This window comes from Malurus melanocephalus, unplaced genomic scaffold, assembly GCF_030028575.1.
Source record: "Malurus melanocephalus ecotype Western Australia unplaced genomic scaffold, MMel_1.1 scaffold_5, whole genome shotgun sequence".
Lineage (NCBI taxonomy): Eukaryota > Metazoa > Chordata > Aves > Passeriformes > Maluridae > Malurus > Malurus melanocephalus.
In genome coordinates, this window is record NW_026623237.1 from 4297789 (window position 1) to 4316133 (window position 18345).

At 36.5% G+C, this 18345-nt stretch overlaps 1 protein-coding gene across 1 annotated transcript in view; it reads left to right on the plus strand.

The window, feature by feature from the left end:
- ZFAND3 (zinc finger AN1-type containing 3) overlaps window positions 1-18345 on the plus strand; it is a 134659-nt gene that overhangs the window by 33706 nt on the left and 82608 nt on the right. Inside the window, exon 3 of the mRNA XM_057370918.1 lies at window positions 499-525. Within this exon, the coding sequence (XP_057226901.1) occupies window positions 499-525 (27 nt within the window). The remainder of the gene's footprint in view (window positions 1-498; window positions 526-18345) is intronic.

An 18345-nucleotide genomic window follows, 5' to 3' on the forward strand; every position in this document is an offset into this window, starting at 1 on the left:
CCTCAAAAGCTACTRTGGTAGGGATAAAAAAAGGTGCTGTAGAAAAAGACAAATTTACACTTTGTTATTTAGATCTTAACTAGGTTTCCTTCAACAAGTACTATTGAAATAATCAGTTGTGTTGGAATCATAACTCAAAACATCTCAATGTCATAATTTCAATATAAAAGTGGTTTTCTATTTTTTCTTTTTTTTTCCTGATGTTACTGAAATATTTTCAGCATATTTTTTATACTGGGTTTCTARCTACATATTGATACCGAAAGATGCATACTCTTATTTCTGTAAATTTAACTACCTCAGCAAGATTTTAGTCAAGTAAGATGTTGAAATATGTTTTTCACTGTTTCAGGCACTCCTGAGAAAGAATGTGAAAAAAAAAGTTACTCTCTTTTCTCTTTTAATATGGCAGGTTATTTTTTCAAATGTATTGAAGAAGAGGGGAAATTTCAAAATATTACTTCTCTTGACCATCATTTCCTTTTTCTTTTATTTCAGAAAAAAGAAATCCACACAATGAAAAAGGTTAGTAACTCTTTAAATTACATTTTTTGTTGGGTTTTTTTTTCCTTAAAGGGAATACATAGAATTCAGTATTCCTTTTTTTAAAAAAAAATAATTTGAGACACATGCAGCAGTAAAGAACCTTACATTTGTGTAACCATTCTTTTCTTTATACATATCAGAGGAGAAGGCCAATAAGTCAGCAAGGGTTGAAACTTCGTTATATTTACAGTGCAGTATGATTTATTCATGGACCCTTCCCATTTTAGCAGATTTTTCAGACTTTCTGAAGTATCTACAAGTTTGTAAATTCATGATYACGAAGTCTGTTTCTGCATATCCTGGCTTCTCGTTCTGGTTCTGCCAGGACAGGGTTACTTTTTGCGGTAGCCAAGAAGGGGCGTGGCTAGGACATGGAGGTTATTCTGTACCACCTCACCGGGGGAAGGGAACACTTTTCCAGGGAGAAGGGGTTGCCTTCCAGTCAAGAAAACCTGGCAGAGGGGTTAGTCAGGTAACGCCAGGTCTGAGCATTCTGCATGTGAACCACTCGCCTCTCTCTTGTACATTCTTGTTATTAGTATTGTTGCTGTTACTGTTCATTTTCTTCTCTCATTGCTGTTTCCAGTAAATKGTTATTATCTCAATGATCTTTACCTGTTGTGCCTCRAATTCTCCTCTCCRGCCTGCCACAAGGAGAAGGGGAAGTGAGGGAGTGGCTTGTGGTTTGCAGTTTCAGTAGCACAGTAAATTCAGGAATACCATTCCTAAACCAACACCTATCCCTTGGGGAAAAAATCATCATAGTTTGACATCTATCATATCAATTAGCACAGAATTGGATCAAAGGGTAATGCCAATTTGCCTTATTGYTTGACCAGATGCTTCTGATTTCTATATTTATTATAAAAATAAACTCACTGAATTTTCACTCACATTTGTCCAAAGATGAGACAAACAGAAAAAGCAACCAGATTATATAGCAGGGAGACTGACATTCCTTGTTTTGGCTATTTTTTGTCCTTTTTCTTACTTTAAATGTGGGAATACTGCTCGCAAGTTGTTACAGAGATTAAGTTGTTCAGTTTTCTCTGGCAAGAATGAGCTGGATACTGCACGGGTAAATGGAACCCTTTGCCTGTAAGTGCCCAGTGTTTTCACCTACATCCAGAAATTTCACTAAGTTTTTTTGTACAACCACAAAATTGCTGTTCATTTGCCACAAACTAGTTCTGAGCTTGCACATAGGGGTTGATAAATTCTGTAGAAGAGCTTGAAGTTATCTTCCCTCTTCAGCTATCTTTGCTTCCTCTTCATACCATCTGCCTGTTCCAAGAAGGAATACCTGACTTGTTTAACTTAAACCCCGTRGAAGCAACAGACTCTGAAATGTTCAAGAGCTTCTCTGAAATAATTTCAAGTKAATTGCACTTTCGCAAAGTACTTCACAACATTCTGTCTCCAATTCAGTGCTGACCATGTGTTATCAATGCCTCAAAGTCTCCAGATAGTGTAGAAGTGTATTCCTACATATGGAAGTGCTTCAAATAAATACACTCTTTAGAAGGTTAAGACAGTTGCTTCAGACTTCTCATGCATCCAGAATACAAGTGCAATAAAGTGGCGTGAGTTTTGGAGGGTTTTTGGGGTTTGTTTCTTGATCAGAATATAGCGTGGTATAAATAAATAAATAGATACTCTTTAATTTGCATTTATTTATTTATCTCCCTCAGTGTCACCATACCTTTCGCTAATGCTGCAGCCTTTCTTCTTTAATATGGTAAACTGCAAATTCTGAATGATTAAAATACAGGACAGCGATGAGTGAAAATTTTAAAAAGTACTCTTTATTAACCTGTCTTTGCTCCAATTTGATTTTTGGAAGTTTTAATATCAATTTCAGGTAGGGACATTGTTTGAGTACTTTCTGAAATGCTACCTTATAGAGCAGGATCATTCAGGCAAGAATTCTGCATTCACAGAAACAGCACCTGGTACCTTAAGAATTCAGTTTTAATTGGAACCTCTGGGAACAGTTGCAGAACAAAYTGTTACAGAGGAAGAACAAAAATTTAAATGGAGAAAATGGTAAAACTGCACTTCTGACTTACATCACCCCCAAAAAAACGTGTCTTCAATCCATTTGATTGTGAGCCTAGAAGCCTTAATTTGTGTTGTGTTCCTGTCAGCATTGGAAAGAGATGTACAGGATTTCTTCATTTCTACAACTTACACAGTAGTGTGTGAAGCTGAAGGTAAGTGCAGCACTGGATGGTTTGGTGGAGACATGCAACTGGAAAACTGAAAGAAGATAAGGTACAATTAGAGTATTTGTGGATTTGTGAATCAAAATCATAGGCATTCTGTCTGAATGTGTGATTGAAACTTCTAGAGGTGGGTGTCCATCTCATAATCCAGCTGTGCAATATTCATATTGTGCCGAGTACTAGATCTACGTCAGTGAAACTGAGAATATTACCATATAACTCAAGAATTGTCTGAGTTTTAGGAGCTTCAACTCATAGTTCAGTCTTATTTCTAGATTGAAATAAAACACTTTTTTTTACACACTGGATTCTTGATAAGTAAAAAATTATAGGTTTTTAATCTTCACTATACAAGTAGAAAATCACATTGTTGGAACCACATCTGTATTTTCAATATATGTGCTTGACTTCATACTAGGTTATTATAAAGTTTTGTAACTTTGATAGTATCTTTGATGTTTCTGAATTGAAAAGATCTAATACGGGGTGAAAAAAAAATGGGCATTAATATGTACTGTGTATCATCTCAGTCTAGAACTAGTGTCAGWTTATTCACCTATTGCCTGAACTCAGATGTCTTGACTATAAAGTTATTTCATATTTTTGCATATCTTAACCTTCCTGCTTTATTGAACAGACCTTTATGTTTAAATCACACACAGTTTTTGGAGCTTACAAAATTGGGAGGTTTTTATGTCTCAAATTCCTTTTCTCTCAGTTTTTGTAAATCTTGGGAGCTCTTTAGAACTTGTCTGTTATTGCTGCCACATCTGGCAGTAGTAACTTCTATTGTAAGTATGAGCTGGCAAAAGTAGTGTTTCTGCCTAAATAGATTTTGCTGTTAAATAACTGCTAATTTGATCCTTAGTCACGCTTTCAGCTTGCTTGCTGGAAACATTTCCAGCAGGTGTATCTTGCATATTGCTAGTCCAAGTTATGCTTTTTTTGCTGTTCCCTATTGTATGCTAAACGATAAATTATGCTTCATTCAGGCCTTGTGTTCATAAAGATTTCAGTCCTAAAAGAATGATTAAAAATCTGTTATATTTTTATTTTTCATGCTTATAGTTTCCAATGTGAGTTCCAATGTGTGYACTTCGTTAGGAAAGCACCAAGAAATGTTTCAAGGAATTCGCAAACATCACTAACAACTAGTTTTCTTTACCACTACACAAGACATTGCTTTTTTCAGTATGGTATTCCCTTTGTTGGCTCCTAATAGAAGCCAGTGGCTCAATATGTTGCTTTCATTAGGTTAGAATTTGCTGCTGTATTCATGTCTCTCTTTGTATTTTCAAGTACATGGACTGCTTGCAATAAAAAATGGCTCTCTCTGGCTAGAGCTTATAAATAGTCAAGCTTCACCTTTAACTTTTATTACACAGTCAGGCTAGCAGCTAAATATTYCTTTAGAAGACTGTAGCTGTTAACAGTGGCAACAAAAATGCATCTAATTTCTAGAGCACCTATTARTAGAGAGCTGTAACATTTCAGATATAACGATAGATATTTTTTGGCATACATTCAATTTTTCACTCTATACCCAAAGAATTTCAAAATGGGTAAGCCTGGTAGGAAAAAGATGTCTTAGCATAATTAGTAAACTTGAAACATGAGATGCATGCTAARCTTGAAAAAGAAGAGTCACCAAGAAATGAAATTAAGGAAAAAATTGGATAAACTGCTTTAGTTATTTATAAGCTTGATTTGCACTTCTGACCCAAATCATTCCTTTTACTCTGTTAGTATGCATTATTTTTTGGCTTTAAAAAACTGTAAAAATCTGAGTAGTAGCTCTGTTTGGATTGTTAAAATAGGGCAATATTTTGTGGAGGGGTTGGCAAGAGATTTATAGATCTTTAGTTGACTCCTTTTACCCTGATCTGTCTCAAAGCTTTRGAGGGGAAATACGAATTAATAGAAAATGAATTTATTCAAATATAGATGTATGATCTAAGCTTAGGATTAATCATTTTACATTTGTCAAAAATAAACATCAACCAAATCATCCAGCATGTTTCTAGTACAACTTCCTAGGTCTCAGTATATACAGGAGAATTGGACATTTGGGAGAGAGGGATSCCTGAAGCTTTCTAGCCTTGCTGGAGTTAAATACAGATCACACATTGAGTGAAGTAAAATATTACTTGAGGCATCCATGTCTACATTGTCATGACATGGAAGCTGTGGAGTACAGTGCTCCTAGGTAGCTTTGTGTCACCACTGATATGATTTGGTTATGCACTATATAAAACGGTGTTAAAGATGCTGTGTAGAAGGCATAACTCTCATCTTCCCGGGACCTGGCTGTGTGAAGGCATTGTGTGCACAGCAGTGCAGTGAGGGGTGTCAGCACAGCCAATGGCCAATGGCTCAGCTGCTGGTTTGGTGTGSTCAATTATTTTGTGCTTTTTCATCCTCCTTTATCTTCTCCTGCGTGAAATAATGGGAAGGGGCAAGCACTGACAGAGGGCAGACCCATGAAGTTTCTGTGTAATTGTTAGTGGAAGAAAGAGAATTTCTTTCACAGCTGTCACTCAAATATTGTGTATTGAGATAGGACAGGTTTTTCTTTTTCTCTTTTCTTCTTTCTGGCTACTTAAGTTGGGCATTATCACATCACACAAGTATCTTTTCACCTACACAGTCTAGTAAAAGTGAATACCTTTTAATTAATAACCATTATAATTTTTTACWGTCAATCAATCTTATCAGCAAACTACCCTGTAGGACATTAGTGGCTGTTGGATTGTGTCTTGCAGAAATTCAGTCTAGTAGACTGGGGCTCATTTCTTAAAAATATAAATTACATTCAAATGAAAATATGACCTTTTCTCAGTACTGGCTACCCAAAAAGAGTACCAAATAGTCTTAATTTAATTTTTTCCTCTGTCTTGATGAGACATCACTGATAATTTCCATGTACTTTTTTCCTATATTAGGAGATTTCCAGTCCCATTGTATAGATTGATCTACAAGCAAAGAAAGGAGCTCAAGCCCTTTTTTTTCTCAGACTTGTATTTTTTTTTTTTTAGTTTTTCATAGATCTCTTTTTTGTTCTTTTTTTCCTTTATGGTAAAGCCAGTTTCTTTCTCTTTGCTTAATATCTTGTTCTCCTTCTAACTCATAACCTTTCCAAATGACTCATGGAAACACCAGCTGTAATTTAGTCTCTTGTGTATAGGTTCCCTGTTGATGTAAAAAAAAWGTTTAGAAATATGACTTAATTGCCATGATGTTTGCACTTTGCCAGCATGAAAGTGGAGTTACCTATTGAGGATGTGCAACCCACAGGTTTAATTTATTTAACTTTTTATGACTCCATTCTCTTATAAATGTGTGCATAAGATAGAAAAAGGAACGTTTTCCTTTTTTTTCTAATCTAGCAATTTGCTTGATTTATGGAAAAGTCTGTGCTCTGTTTTGTATATTTGTTCATTTGAAACCCTTCTGTAGTTTGTGGAGACACTAGTGATTTGTTCCTTAGCCTCCCTGTGGAGTTTGTTCCATATTACAATCTAATTCCATGTCCGTGTCGTGCACTCCTGAGCTGTTAATTTGTACATTTCGATGCAGTTTGTTTCATCGTGTTTTTGTAATCCAAACTGAATCTAACGAGCTATGTGCTTTGGGGACCCAGCCTTGCCTTGCCAATTAGAACAAGTGGTTACTGAGAGAGAACATGTTTTAAATAAAACATGGCACCTCTGCRTGGGACCTGCAGCCTTCAGGGAATAAAAAGAGGATATTTAACTCTTTCTGTCTGAGAAGAGAGGGCAATAYCAGTGAGTGCATTTTAGAAACATTCCACTCATTCCTTAGTAACAAAAAAAAATATGCAGATTCATGTTTTGTCTTTCAAATAAGATGTAGTTTGCCATGGGAAATKTGTTAGGCACTACTGCCTGCAGAGTGCTTAGGAATGCACAAAAATATCTGTTGAGCTGACCACATGTTTTCTAGCATTCTAATTGCTAATGCCACATCAGAATTAGGACTAGCAGCTAACCTTTCTCTTTCCCCTTGTACTGGTACATAAGAGGCTGAGGTAGAACAGGAGGAATGCCAGATGGTAAAAGAGCTGATTTCAAAAGGTATTTTACAATGGAAGGAATCTAGAAACAACATTTATTTAATTAAGAGTTGCTAAGSTTATGTGCAAGGTAACCAAGAGGAAGTTACCACTTTGAAGCAAAAATCTGTGTTTGTGATCAATATTTGGGATCATTGCCCACATTCTACTGGTCTTCAGGCTAATGAAACTTCCTCGTGAATTAAAGCAGGACACAACAGTGATTTTGGAAGTTAACACTACTTTGCACTTCTTTCTTGCGTTCCACCCCCAGCATTTCTTTTCCTCTCTTACTACGATTAATTTGTACATCTACATACTTGAGCATTTCCAAACGGAAGTAGTTACTGTCTAACAGCAAGTCTTAGCTAAGAAGAGTGAGAGAGAATGTAGGTGAACAGTCATGGTGATTAACTCTGACAGTGTTTCAACAGTCCTTGCATACACAAGCAAGGCAAGACTAAGAAAGACCTCCCCTATGAAAACCTTTTTCTTCAGCAGCTAGCTGTAAGGGAAGTACAGCTGTTTGCTAAGGTGATTTAAGCTGTTAGGGAAGCAGGTGTATGGGACAAATGTGATCTGGATAATAGAACAAAATGTAACTGATGACKTTTTAGTTCTTTATCCATTTCATGTGAAAGAAATGTGATTTAGCAGCAAGACAGCTAGCTAGGATCCTGACTTGATTTCCTTTTTACAGTCAATGAGAATTTCTTTGTGATGCTAGACAAGTGGGGTTTTTTTTGTCTTGCCCTTCTGGTCCTCATCAGTTTCTGAGATATTATAGTATTTCCTTGCTGATTTTGGGCAACTGATTTTGGGCTTACCTTTTATACCCTTGAGGAATGTATGCAGTTAGGGACCTTTTGTTCCTTTATTTTGCCTTAGCCTTCAGAAGTCATAGGCAAAATTCTGAATTTCAGTTCTTTTCGCTATGTGTCTGTGTTGGGTTGATGTTGTGCCAATCCTGTATTCCTATATTCTGTCAGCTTGTTTGCCCAAAAGGTGCCTGTGCCTTTAAAATCCAACCTGGCGGAAGAGGCAGGAGCGGCGCGGGCAGTTTGAAAGCTGAAGCTGCCTTGCAGCCGGGGGCTCTTCGGAGCTCAGCATCTGTGCTGTGGGAGTCCTTGCTCACTGCGTGCAGCGGAGTTACACTGCTGCCGTTTAGCTAGCTCATGTTTGTTAGCTTGGGCAAACTGTTTTTCCGAGGACTGCCATCCCCTCTGCGGCTGCTTTGATTTTGCTTCTGGAGCAATTCGGCGGCCGGCAGGGACAAGCCACACCGCTCTGTCTCGGACTCTGGAAGAAGYCAAGCCAGAGACAGAAAGCACAACCGAGCCCTCTGTTTCATCCACAGTGAGGAGAGGACTATCCAGGTTTTGCCGCTGTTGCCCAAGCACCAGTGGACTTTTTTTTTCTTTTGTTTCTTTTTTTCCCAGGGAAGCCGCACCATCTTCTCCACACCAGGTGGCTGAGTGACTGTGGGGGAGGGGATAGCAGGCATTCCTGGACTTTTAAATATCTAACAGTTACTTTTTATCTGTGTCCTAGGGGCACTGTGTTTTGTTAATAAACTACTTTTTTTTTTTTCTCTTCACTTTTGCCGGAACATCTATTTCATATTTGGGTGGGAAAAAAATTATCAAATTTTTCACTTCAGAGGAAACATTTACTCTGTAACTTCTTTTTCTGAAAACGTCTCAAACCGAGACAGTGTCTTTTCTGCAGTTGCATTTCCATTCTTCATCTTCTTGACACTTGATCTTCAGTCCAGTTTGTTTCTCCTCTTAATTTGAATGAAACCATATTGCACTGCTACAATTAAGGCATACCATTTCATTTAAAACTTCTAATTCTTTTTCCTGTGGAGCCTGCAAACATGCCAGTCATTGTTTATTCATACCAGTCTTAYATACATTGCAAAATTTGTATGTTCTCACAAAGTTAGTCACCAGAGGGCAAACTGCTCATGCAGATTTAGTCAATAGAACTATAACTTCGTGCTTTTTTWAAAAAAACAAGCTATCTCTGAGCCAGTTTACATGTAGTGTTAATTAAATGGAAAGTGTAATGATTGTTGTCTTCAGAGATATAGAAGTTAGAATTGTATGTTGAATGAGATGGAATTTTTAAAACGTAATATTTAAACTGTTGGACTGATTTGCAGACATTGGGGGAGAAATAGCCCTGTAGATAATCCTTTTCCTTCACATTAAGTATCCCTTACTAAATAAGTGGTTAAGTATCACTTAACTATTAGTCTGGGAGAAAGCAGTAGCTTAAAATAGTTTTAACCAGGATTGTCTTTTTCTTAATTTTAAGTAGATGAATGTCCATTATGGAGGCAGGTGTGCATGTGTAATCTTACGCGGGGAATCTACATATGGCCTTTCTTGAAAAGCTACCTGAAATAACTGCATCTCTAATAATGGAACCTATAAGGATTTGTTCCTTTCCTTTGCAGAAAGCATAGGCTGTTGACTGAATCTGGCACTGAAGATTTAGGAAATGACAAGAGGTTATGGTGCTGTAATAATTAATCCAATCTGTGKGTGTGCATTGTAACTCTCTTTTAATTATGATAAAAGGATCAGAGTACATGAAAGCACAAGATTAATCTCCTAATCTTGTGGCCTAATCTCCTTCTCTAAATCACAAGTTTTTAAATATCATCTAGGCAAGCTCTGTTTGAAAATTTCTCTTTTAAACAGCTACTCTATCTGTGAGGATGTTGGGGGTTTTGAATGCATCATGGTTGCTTGTATTTCTAATGAATAGTCCTCCTCACTATTAAGTAATACTAAGGTAGGCCTTCTTAATTGCACSGTTATAGGGATGACATTTGCACATTGAGCTGAATAGAGAATAATTATTTTCTGTAGAGAATTTCTTTAGAAAACTCATTAGCCCCCTAGTGCTTCAAGAAAACAAGTAATTTACCATCTTGACATTTGTGTGAATTGGAGGTGGTGATATTCTTGTTCACTATACATAGATAAGAATCTAAAGCACAATTGTCAAACATCCACAGACACTGGATATCAACTTTGAGAAGCCTTGGAACTGCAGTCCTTTCTTATTCTCCCTTCCCCAAGACATACAATTTTTTGATGCTTTAAGCATTAAAAGTACACATCTCCCTACCTCTATGGAGCTATRAGAGTGTTCAATGCTTCTCCTGGTGAACCTAAGAATAACTTTAAACATCCTGGAAATAAATACAGAGAGGAACTTAACAAAGTCATGTCAAAATTCTGTAGGATGGAAAATAGATAGAATTTAGTTTTCTTTGATTTTCTTTGGAATCTTACTTGGGGTTAAAAAGAAGTCAAGAGCAGAAAGGATCTTTGCTTTCTGTAGAATTCCAATCACATGTTTTGAATGTCTTTTACTCTATCCAGTAAGCAAGTTAAGGGTTCTCTAAAAGAGAAGTTCTGTGACTGCATGCATTATGAAAATAATGTAAGATTAAATAGRAAGGTCAGATGACAAGTGTAAAAAATTCATTTGATCAGGCGTTTGCTTATTTCAGACTGCTTGACTTTTCAAGCTTTTTTTCAAGTGTAGGATTTTGCCATCCTGTAATGCCACCCCCAATTTTCTAGTATAAATAAATACACTTATGTGGAACTCTTGACACTTACTGGGCCAAAGCGTTTGGAAACCATGAATCAAGAGCATTGATTCTGAGCTTTGTGCTCAGAAGCTGAGCTGATTGTGCTGCACTCAGGTTGGACCCAAATGCCATGTCTTGGCTGATCAGAAGTGCTGAAGTCTTTATAGAGTCCATCTTCTGAGATKGCTCTTTTCTTGCTGCAACAAAAGCAGCTCTAGTAATAGTCTTCAGAACATAATGCAAGATTTTTTTCATTCTTCTACACATTAAGGCTTCTTATCAGACAAGTGTGGAGGGAGGCTCTGSCTCATGTATTTTTAAATCCTAATGCTATCCACACCATAGCTGTTTGTAAGTGAACACATGAATTTAATGATGTGCAAGGTTAATGATCTCAATGTATTAAGAGGAACCTTGGAGCTTTCTGAACTTTTATTTTGTGTTTATGTACATTTATCTACATTAGTACTTCAGCAGCATTTTTATTTGGTTTCAGTTTCTAAATAACTGGAGGTTATATATTTTGGGATTGGGGCGTTTATGSCCAGCTCTGTGGAAAAGGTGCCGTATAAATGGAGAGCAAATTACGAACAGATGATAGATGTCTCAGGGGGTTGGTAAGCATTAGAAATGACCAAAAGTAAACTTACGCATCTCAGATACTTTAGTATTGCCTAAAGTGGACATGGTATTCCCTGGAAGTTGTTTGTGGTGAACTCAATCAGCAATAAAGGACTCATTTCTTTGTTGTTAATTCTGTAAATTACAGGCTTTGCTCTTTTTACAGAAGACTSTGGGATTTTGCTTTCTGTCTTGTGTTTTGTTTCAGAATTAAAAAAAAAAAAACAACTTTCCACACTTTAGAGACTGTGGAGGTAAATACCAGTCTGGCTCATTTCCAGGCTGAGAAGGTAATATATTGTGCTATTTACCATTGCTTTTTAGCAATGTTTAGTATAGCGTTACTGCTCTTTGTAGGTAAACTTTAGTTCTCCTCTGTTGACATGTCCTGCCCTGCAATATGTGAAGAAATAGAAAGTTGATCCCAGTGTAGGTGAATGCAGTCTTTTATCATGACATTTTCTGTGCCTCAGCAAAGACTGCATAGCTTCAAGTCCTCAGTTGAACTGTCATTTGCTGAAATGCTTTGAGCAACAATTTGCAAACTAGATTTTGACAATGCTGGCTCCTTTTTTTTTCCTTCATACTCACTAATGTCTAGAGTAAATTATAATAGGTGTAAATAATCCAAAAAATGCAGAAACATGTGAGTAGTGTTGACATATACTCAATTGACAAAGGTACGTTAATATTTAGAAATAGCTCAAAGATTAATCTTCTTTCTGCCCCACTTCTGTTAGTGTCCATAATTATTTTGAAAGAGTTAAAATTATTGTATAACTGGAAACTTTTGACTGTAAAGATTTAATTTAAGATAGACATAGGAGTCACTTGTTTTGGTAATCACATGAAAATCATAGTGGATGTGTGATTGCAGTTAGTTGAAGGTAGCTGGATGAGTTCTTGTGTGACTATTTTCTTTTTTTTCTAAATCAGCTCTTGAATCTGTGCATAACTGAATTGTCAAAAAGGGTATCTCTGAATCAAAAATCAAGATACCTGTTAATATTCTCCAAATCAATGTGTCTGGTAGCTGCAGATAACAGTAGGTCACCAGTGCATTTCAGTCCTTTTTCTTCCCTCTCACCCCCCCCCCCCCCCCCCGCCCTTTTTTTTTGGTCTTTTTCTTTCTTTGGAAGAGTCCTGGTATGCTTTAGTTGAGGAAAAATATTAGAATATTCATCCAGTAGATTTTGTAACAGAACCTGTTTTTCTTGGTAGTAACTAAACAAGCTTTCCTTGATGTAAAGGTCAGATTTCATGTATTTGTTCCCACTTGAGCTCATTTTTTGACAGAATGAAAGCTATTTTGCTTTTGATTTATAAGATGTTTACTGTGAGTTAGTACTGCATAAACATCTCACATGGTGAACAGCATTCTGTACTGCTAACCATGCCTTAGTGAAAGGAATTGAAAGATATTTATTGTGGCCTTTTCTGCAGATAACCAAGTAGAGAATGTCCATTTACAGGAGGACAGAAGTTATTATTTTAACTTGAAACTGTTTTCTCTTTCATGTAGCAAGCTGCAGTAACTCCCTGCAGRTAGACTGGTCAGTGTGACTCTATCTGCACACCTAAGCCTGAGAAATTAGTTGCACCTTTAATTACAAGGAAGGAAAACTTAGAGCTTATTCACTTTCATCTTTGGAAGATGATGCTGTCAGTAGGACTTGAGAGTGTATCTTCATTTAGGAGACTTCAGAAAATAATTAAAGTACTAAACCTTGTTTACTATTATGGCAGCTTATTCTTTAGTTAGACTTARCAAGGTATTCAAGTAAGAGTCTAGCTATTTTATGTTAAAAAAGAAAAGCTAAACAGATACTGTATTGATGTGATGGCACATAATTTATAAAAATTCAAGTTGGTTATTTCTATGAAGAAATTTTTACTAATTTTTTTTTTTTTTATCATAAAAGCAGTCATTTTTACTAGTAGTAGTAGTGCCTTTAAATAAATTCAAAGCATTTGAGGTAACTTGTTATTCAACTAAGTAATCCATTTTAAGTTCCTGTGTTTATGAACTTTCTATGAAATTCCAGTTTGCTGTATTCCTAAATCATGAATAGATAAACGAGCTAGAAGAGAMGTGTCCAACAAAGAGGACAAATACTAGGCTTGATTATTTTGTAAATGTGTGTAAATAGTCCTTAGGTTTTTTTAGTTAACAAAAAGAAGTTCTAAATTTCATTATTAAATGTCAATAGTGACTAAGAATCAGTCTTTAAACATGTTCACCAGTTTAGAAAACAGTTTGGTTAAAATCAGTCCCTTGTGAACCAGGATTAGAATAACCATATTTGAGTTTAAAACCTGACGGCTTTCTAGAGCTACCAGGTTAGAACCTATTTCTTCCTTTCTTAGTGAAACTCAAAGGAATTCAGGCCTTGAAAATGGAAGAAAATCATAAACTAAAGTGCGATTTTATTCTTGAGCARGTGAAGAAATCCCATGTTCTGATTTGTATTTTCTTCCACGTTTGAGGCTGAGTAGCTRTAGAACCTGTGCAAGGAGCTGAGGGTTGAGATATTGGCTGGTTTCTACCCAGCCTTCCTTTTTGCTTAGCCAAAAGGAAGCTTTGACTTCTAGACTGTCAGTGGAAGCCCTTTAGCTTGGCAAATATCTGCCATCCTTCTTCCCTCTCTGGTTACCCACTTTCTGAAAGACTTGCAGTTGAGAAATTATAGTGGCATGGTGTTTGGCATGTTTGGCACTGTGTCCAAACCAGGCTTTTTTTGTCCCTCCTTGTGTTAGAAAACTGCTTTCATAATGTACCTGACRTTACATTCAGCAAGGTGCTGTGTATAGTAAGGACATGGGCAGCTTAACAAAACACTTGATTTGTGCCTAACTGGGTTATTGAAGAGAAAGTTTCCTGAATTTTCACTGTACTTGCAGGTTCCAGTTTGAGTGAAACTAGTATCAAAATGCTGTTGTGACTTTTGTGGCCTTTGCTGTTCTGGCTCTCTAGGTGCACAACTTTCTTCACTAAAACATTTCTATCATAGTATTTAGTATCACTTATGAAATATATCCTTAATATGGAGTTGCATTTCATGGTTATCTGCAAYTCATTTTCTGCCCTTTGCTCAAGGGAAAGCCAGTAGGAGGCTTYCTGTCTCTGCAGTTTTACTGCTGATTAGGGAAACAGAGACTTTAAAAGTTAGCTTCTTTTTCCACTATATAAGTTTGTGCAGCAAGGTATTAACAATTTTTCAGTTGTGCCCTGRCCTTTTAGCAGGAATGTGTAGTGGTGCAAGAATGAATTAGTTGAAAATTTTATGCCTCCATGACCTGTTGTAGAATTGTATCATTCTGCAGTGTTATTAAGTTATTTGTCATTTCCACATAAATTAATGTTGATGTTCTGTTACTGGATTTGTTCATGTCTTCAGATTGGAACATAATGGAAAAGAAATCTTACTGCTGGTACATTAAAATTAATCRTTTAAGCACTTTGCTTGAAGTAGGATTCAACTAGAAAGATTATAATGTAAAATCAATGTATGATTTAGTTTTGCTTTCATGTATGAAAAAGTGCTTTTGTAGCATTTAGGGCATCAGGAGAATGCAGAAGGATGAATGGAAATCCCAGTAAGAAAAGGGCGAACTGCAGAAGAGGAGATCCTTGTGTCCATCCATGGCAATATTACAAAGGATAACAACTCTTCAGAGTTCTGCCTTTAGTGAGCATTGTAATGCCTTTTCAATAACTGCCTTGTGACACTGTTTGGTGATGCGAATTTCGTGCAGTGTAAGGAGAAGTGGRAAAGCTGTTTGAAATTAAATGTCAGTTCTGGTGGTTGGGTTTGTTTTGTTTGCATTGAACAGAGCCTTTTTGCAAAACTGGGTGCAGGTTTGGAGCTGGCATTTTGCAAATGCTTTCACTATAGATTTTTGCTGTGATTCAGCTCAGGTCAGCCTTAACTAGAAGTTATTGATAAGGAATTTCTGTTTGTCTTTGTGAGATAAACAGTCTTCATAATCCTGTTTCTRTTGAATACTTCATAAAAATTTCAGAATACTCCAGATGAAGCGTGTGCTTTTAACTTCAGCAAAGAGATAAATCCATATAGATAGAGCTGGAGTGCTCMGCATCACCAGTAAGAGGTTAGTGATGTGGAAAGAAATTCTTTCTTTTGCTTATAAGGTAATTTAACCATCCCTACTTCAAGGCTTACAGTCCTCAGACAAAGTTTAGGCATAAATGTGGGTGAGCTGGTATTTGACAAAGGATGTAGCACAGAGTTCTGGCAAGGGGGATGATGTGTACAAAGAAACCACTCAACAACAGCAGCAACAGCAACAAAGCAGCACAACAACAGCAACAAAGTTACAACAACAGCAGCAACAAAGAATGAGTGGCAAATAATTTACCAGTTAACAGCCCTGTACRGAAGCGCTCCATTTTCTGATAGTTTTTGAGCTGGGCATTTCAGAATGTGCTGCATTCCTTAGACAAATGATGATTTATTCTTACTGTTTTGTACTTGTGGTATTTTGTCCCAGTGGGATGGCCACCACATGGCAGCTGAGGAAAAAGAAAATAATCTTCAGTTTGTTCTGTGAGACAATTGTGTTTTTCCAGTAGTTCTAGTGTCCTGTCATCTGCTTGCTCTTTTTGTAGMGTGACAGCAGAGTCATATAAGGTGTATTGTTTTGATACTTTTGGTTAATGTCTTCAGATGTTCTTCAACTGGCTGAGTTATAAAATGAAATTTTCTTTACATTGTTTTTAATAATTTTGTGCCTGAGATGTTTGTAACTGGTGCAAAACTGCTGGTTTTAACCAGGAGTTAGAGTCATGCAATGGATGGAATGGTACATTGAGATAGAAAATATAGGATTAGAGTTAGTTTCTTTTTTTGRCTGATACTGCTGGAATTTAGATCACCAAAGCAGTAGTTGGAAACTTTTCTRCCAAAAGCCCATGTTGTATGTCTCATCTGGTGGGACTTGCTCTTGCTGTAGGACCATTWATGAAGAAGAAAGCTTATGTTAACAGATCCATAAATTACGGAASTAAAATCAGTTTCATCACCTCGTCTGTCTGTAGATGATACAGGATTTCTGATACGATTTTTTGGCACATGATGTGGGCTACAGAAATTGTTTGGAGGATTAAGGGCAAATAAGTTCAAGGAATTGCTTCATGTTTTCAAAGAACAAAGAGAAAATGCTTGTTTCACTGATGTCTACCAAACAAAATACCAAATGGAACTGAAATACATATACTTAAAGTCTGAGTATTTCTCTGCAAATACAAAAAAAAGTCATGGTGTCAAACAGTATGTTTTTACTCTTGAGATAGATTTGGTCCTAGAGGATTTTGTAGAGGTTTTAAAAGAAAAAGGTTTGTCAKTGTGCTAGCTTACCAATAATGCACAAAACATGAGTTTTTCTAGGGTTAAAGTAAGTTAGAGGTAATAGTGATTTTTATTTTTCATRTTTTTCCTTTTAATCATCCTCCTTCCTTCTGAGATGCGAGACTTTCACCAAATGTCAGGAGTAGCATTGTATCCTACAGACGTGAAGAATGTGAGGCATGTACTTTGCTTTGGACTTGTCTTCTTTCAAGAATTCTTTCAGTGCTGTCAGTCTAACTTAGCTTTTTCTAACTTGGCCTAATAGGCTATGGCTCCTGCCTTAGAAGGTACTCATGACTGATCTCAACTTAGAATGGATCATTGCCTTCSTATTTTTTTAAAGGTTTGTATGAAAGTTCGTATTATTCAGTTTGATCTACAGAAATGCACAAGAGCAAATGGGGATTTATTTAAACGGGAAAACCTTCATCTTATGAGGAACTGGGCTTGGGATCTCTGTGTTCCAGACAGCARTAGTTTGTGCTGCCAGGTCTGCAGGTGTCTGCTGGAAACATATCCCTTATACTAGACAGTTCTTTGTCACATCCCTCCACCTTTTTTGTTATCTAGTTTAATTCAGAAGATGACACATCTGTCAGTGTGGAAATGCCTTACAGAATGCAGTACAAAGTGGTTAAAGGAAAGCATCTGTGTCTCTGATAGCTGTCTGAGAAGCWGTTTTAATCCCTAGGGTGCGATACATTGCCTGTCATGTATGATCAGTGGAAAATGTTCCTTTCACATCAGGCGTTCTCTGGTAACCTTTTTAAATTCTTAAAATCAAACCCACAGTGTTCAAGAATCATAAAACAAATATTATGAAGGTTTTTTGAGAGGCAGATGTATATTAACATGTCAAGCACCATCCACCTACTGTTTTTCCCTGAGAGAACATTGGTGAAGCCTTAACAATTTTTATACTTTATTAATGTGGTAAGTCATTTGTGATAATGCTTCCCCATCATCCTTTTCCACGTAGATATAAATTGTATGTGTGAACTGCATTTTTGAAGGACTTTTCTGCATTTGTGCTGTCTGGTGTTTAAATTGAYTGGGCCTTTTCTTTTAACTCTTGTAATGAAATTTGAAAACTGTTTTGGTTTCTGACTGAGGCCTTCAGATATGTTCATGCTTGAAATGTACTGTGCTGTAAGTAGAGTAGTTTTTTTTTCTATATACGTGCTTATTACTTTTCCAAAGAAACTGAAAATTAATCTTAATTCTAGCCTGGCATTTGCGTTATGTGTGTGATATGGGACTGCTCCATGATTAAAAATTTAGGGTAAGGTTAATTTACTAGGTCTGACAGACAAATTGTGAAAAGTATAGTAGCTAAATGGAAAGGAATCTGTAGAGAAACTGTGCTCCCATTTAAAAACCTTTAATATTTAATTTTAATTTTATTTCAGTAGCTTGGATCTGTCTCCCTTGGACATTCTGGGGAAATTGCAGCTGTAGCTTATCTTCTGCCAGTAGCCAGTGAAATAACCTACAGAGCTCTGTCCACAGGGCTAAAGAGATGAGAGAATTCTGTAAAATAAAGATACAAGTTTAAGAATTTATATTAAATCTTAGGATTCAGTTTAAACATATTAAAGAAAATTTGAGTTTCTGTTTATTTTCAGCAGACCAGTATTTCACACCATTCCTGTCAAATTTCTCAAAAGCATTAAACAATAATGCTGTATTCACTTACATTGTGTTGGCAGCTAGGTTGGAGAATCACACTACTTTCTTGTAGCCTAGCAAGGCTATTCAGTAATTAGGAAATTTAAAAACAATTGAGCCTGCATGAATTGGTGGTACCATGTGATACCACTGGTGATGAAAAGTTATTAGGAAGCCTGAAAAAATTCTTTACTCCCTAGTGCTCCAGTCACAATAATAAATCTTCTA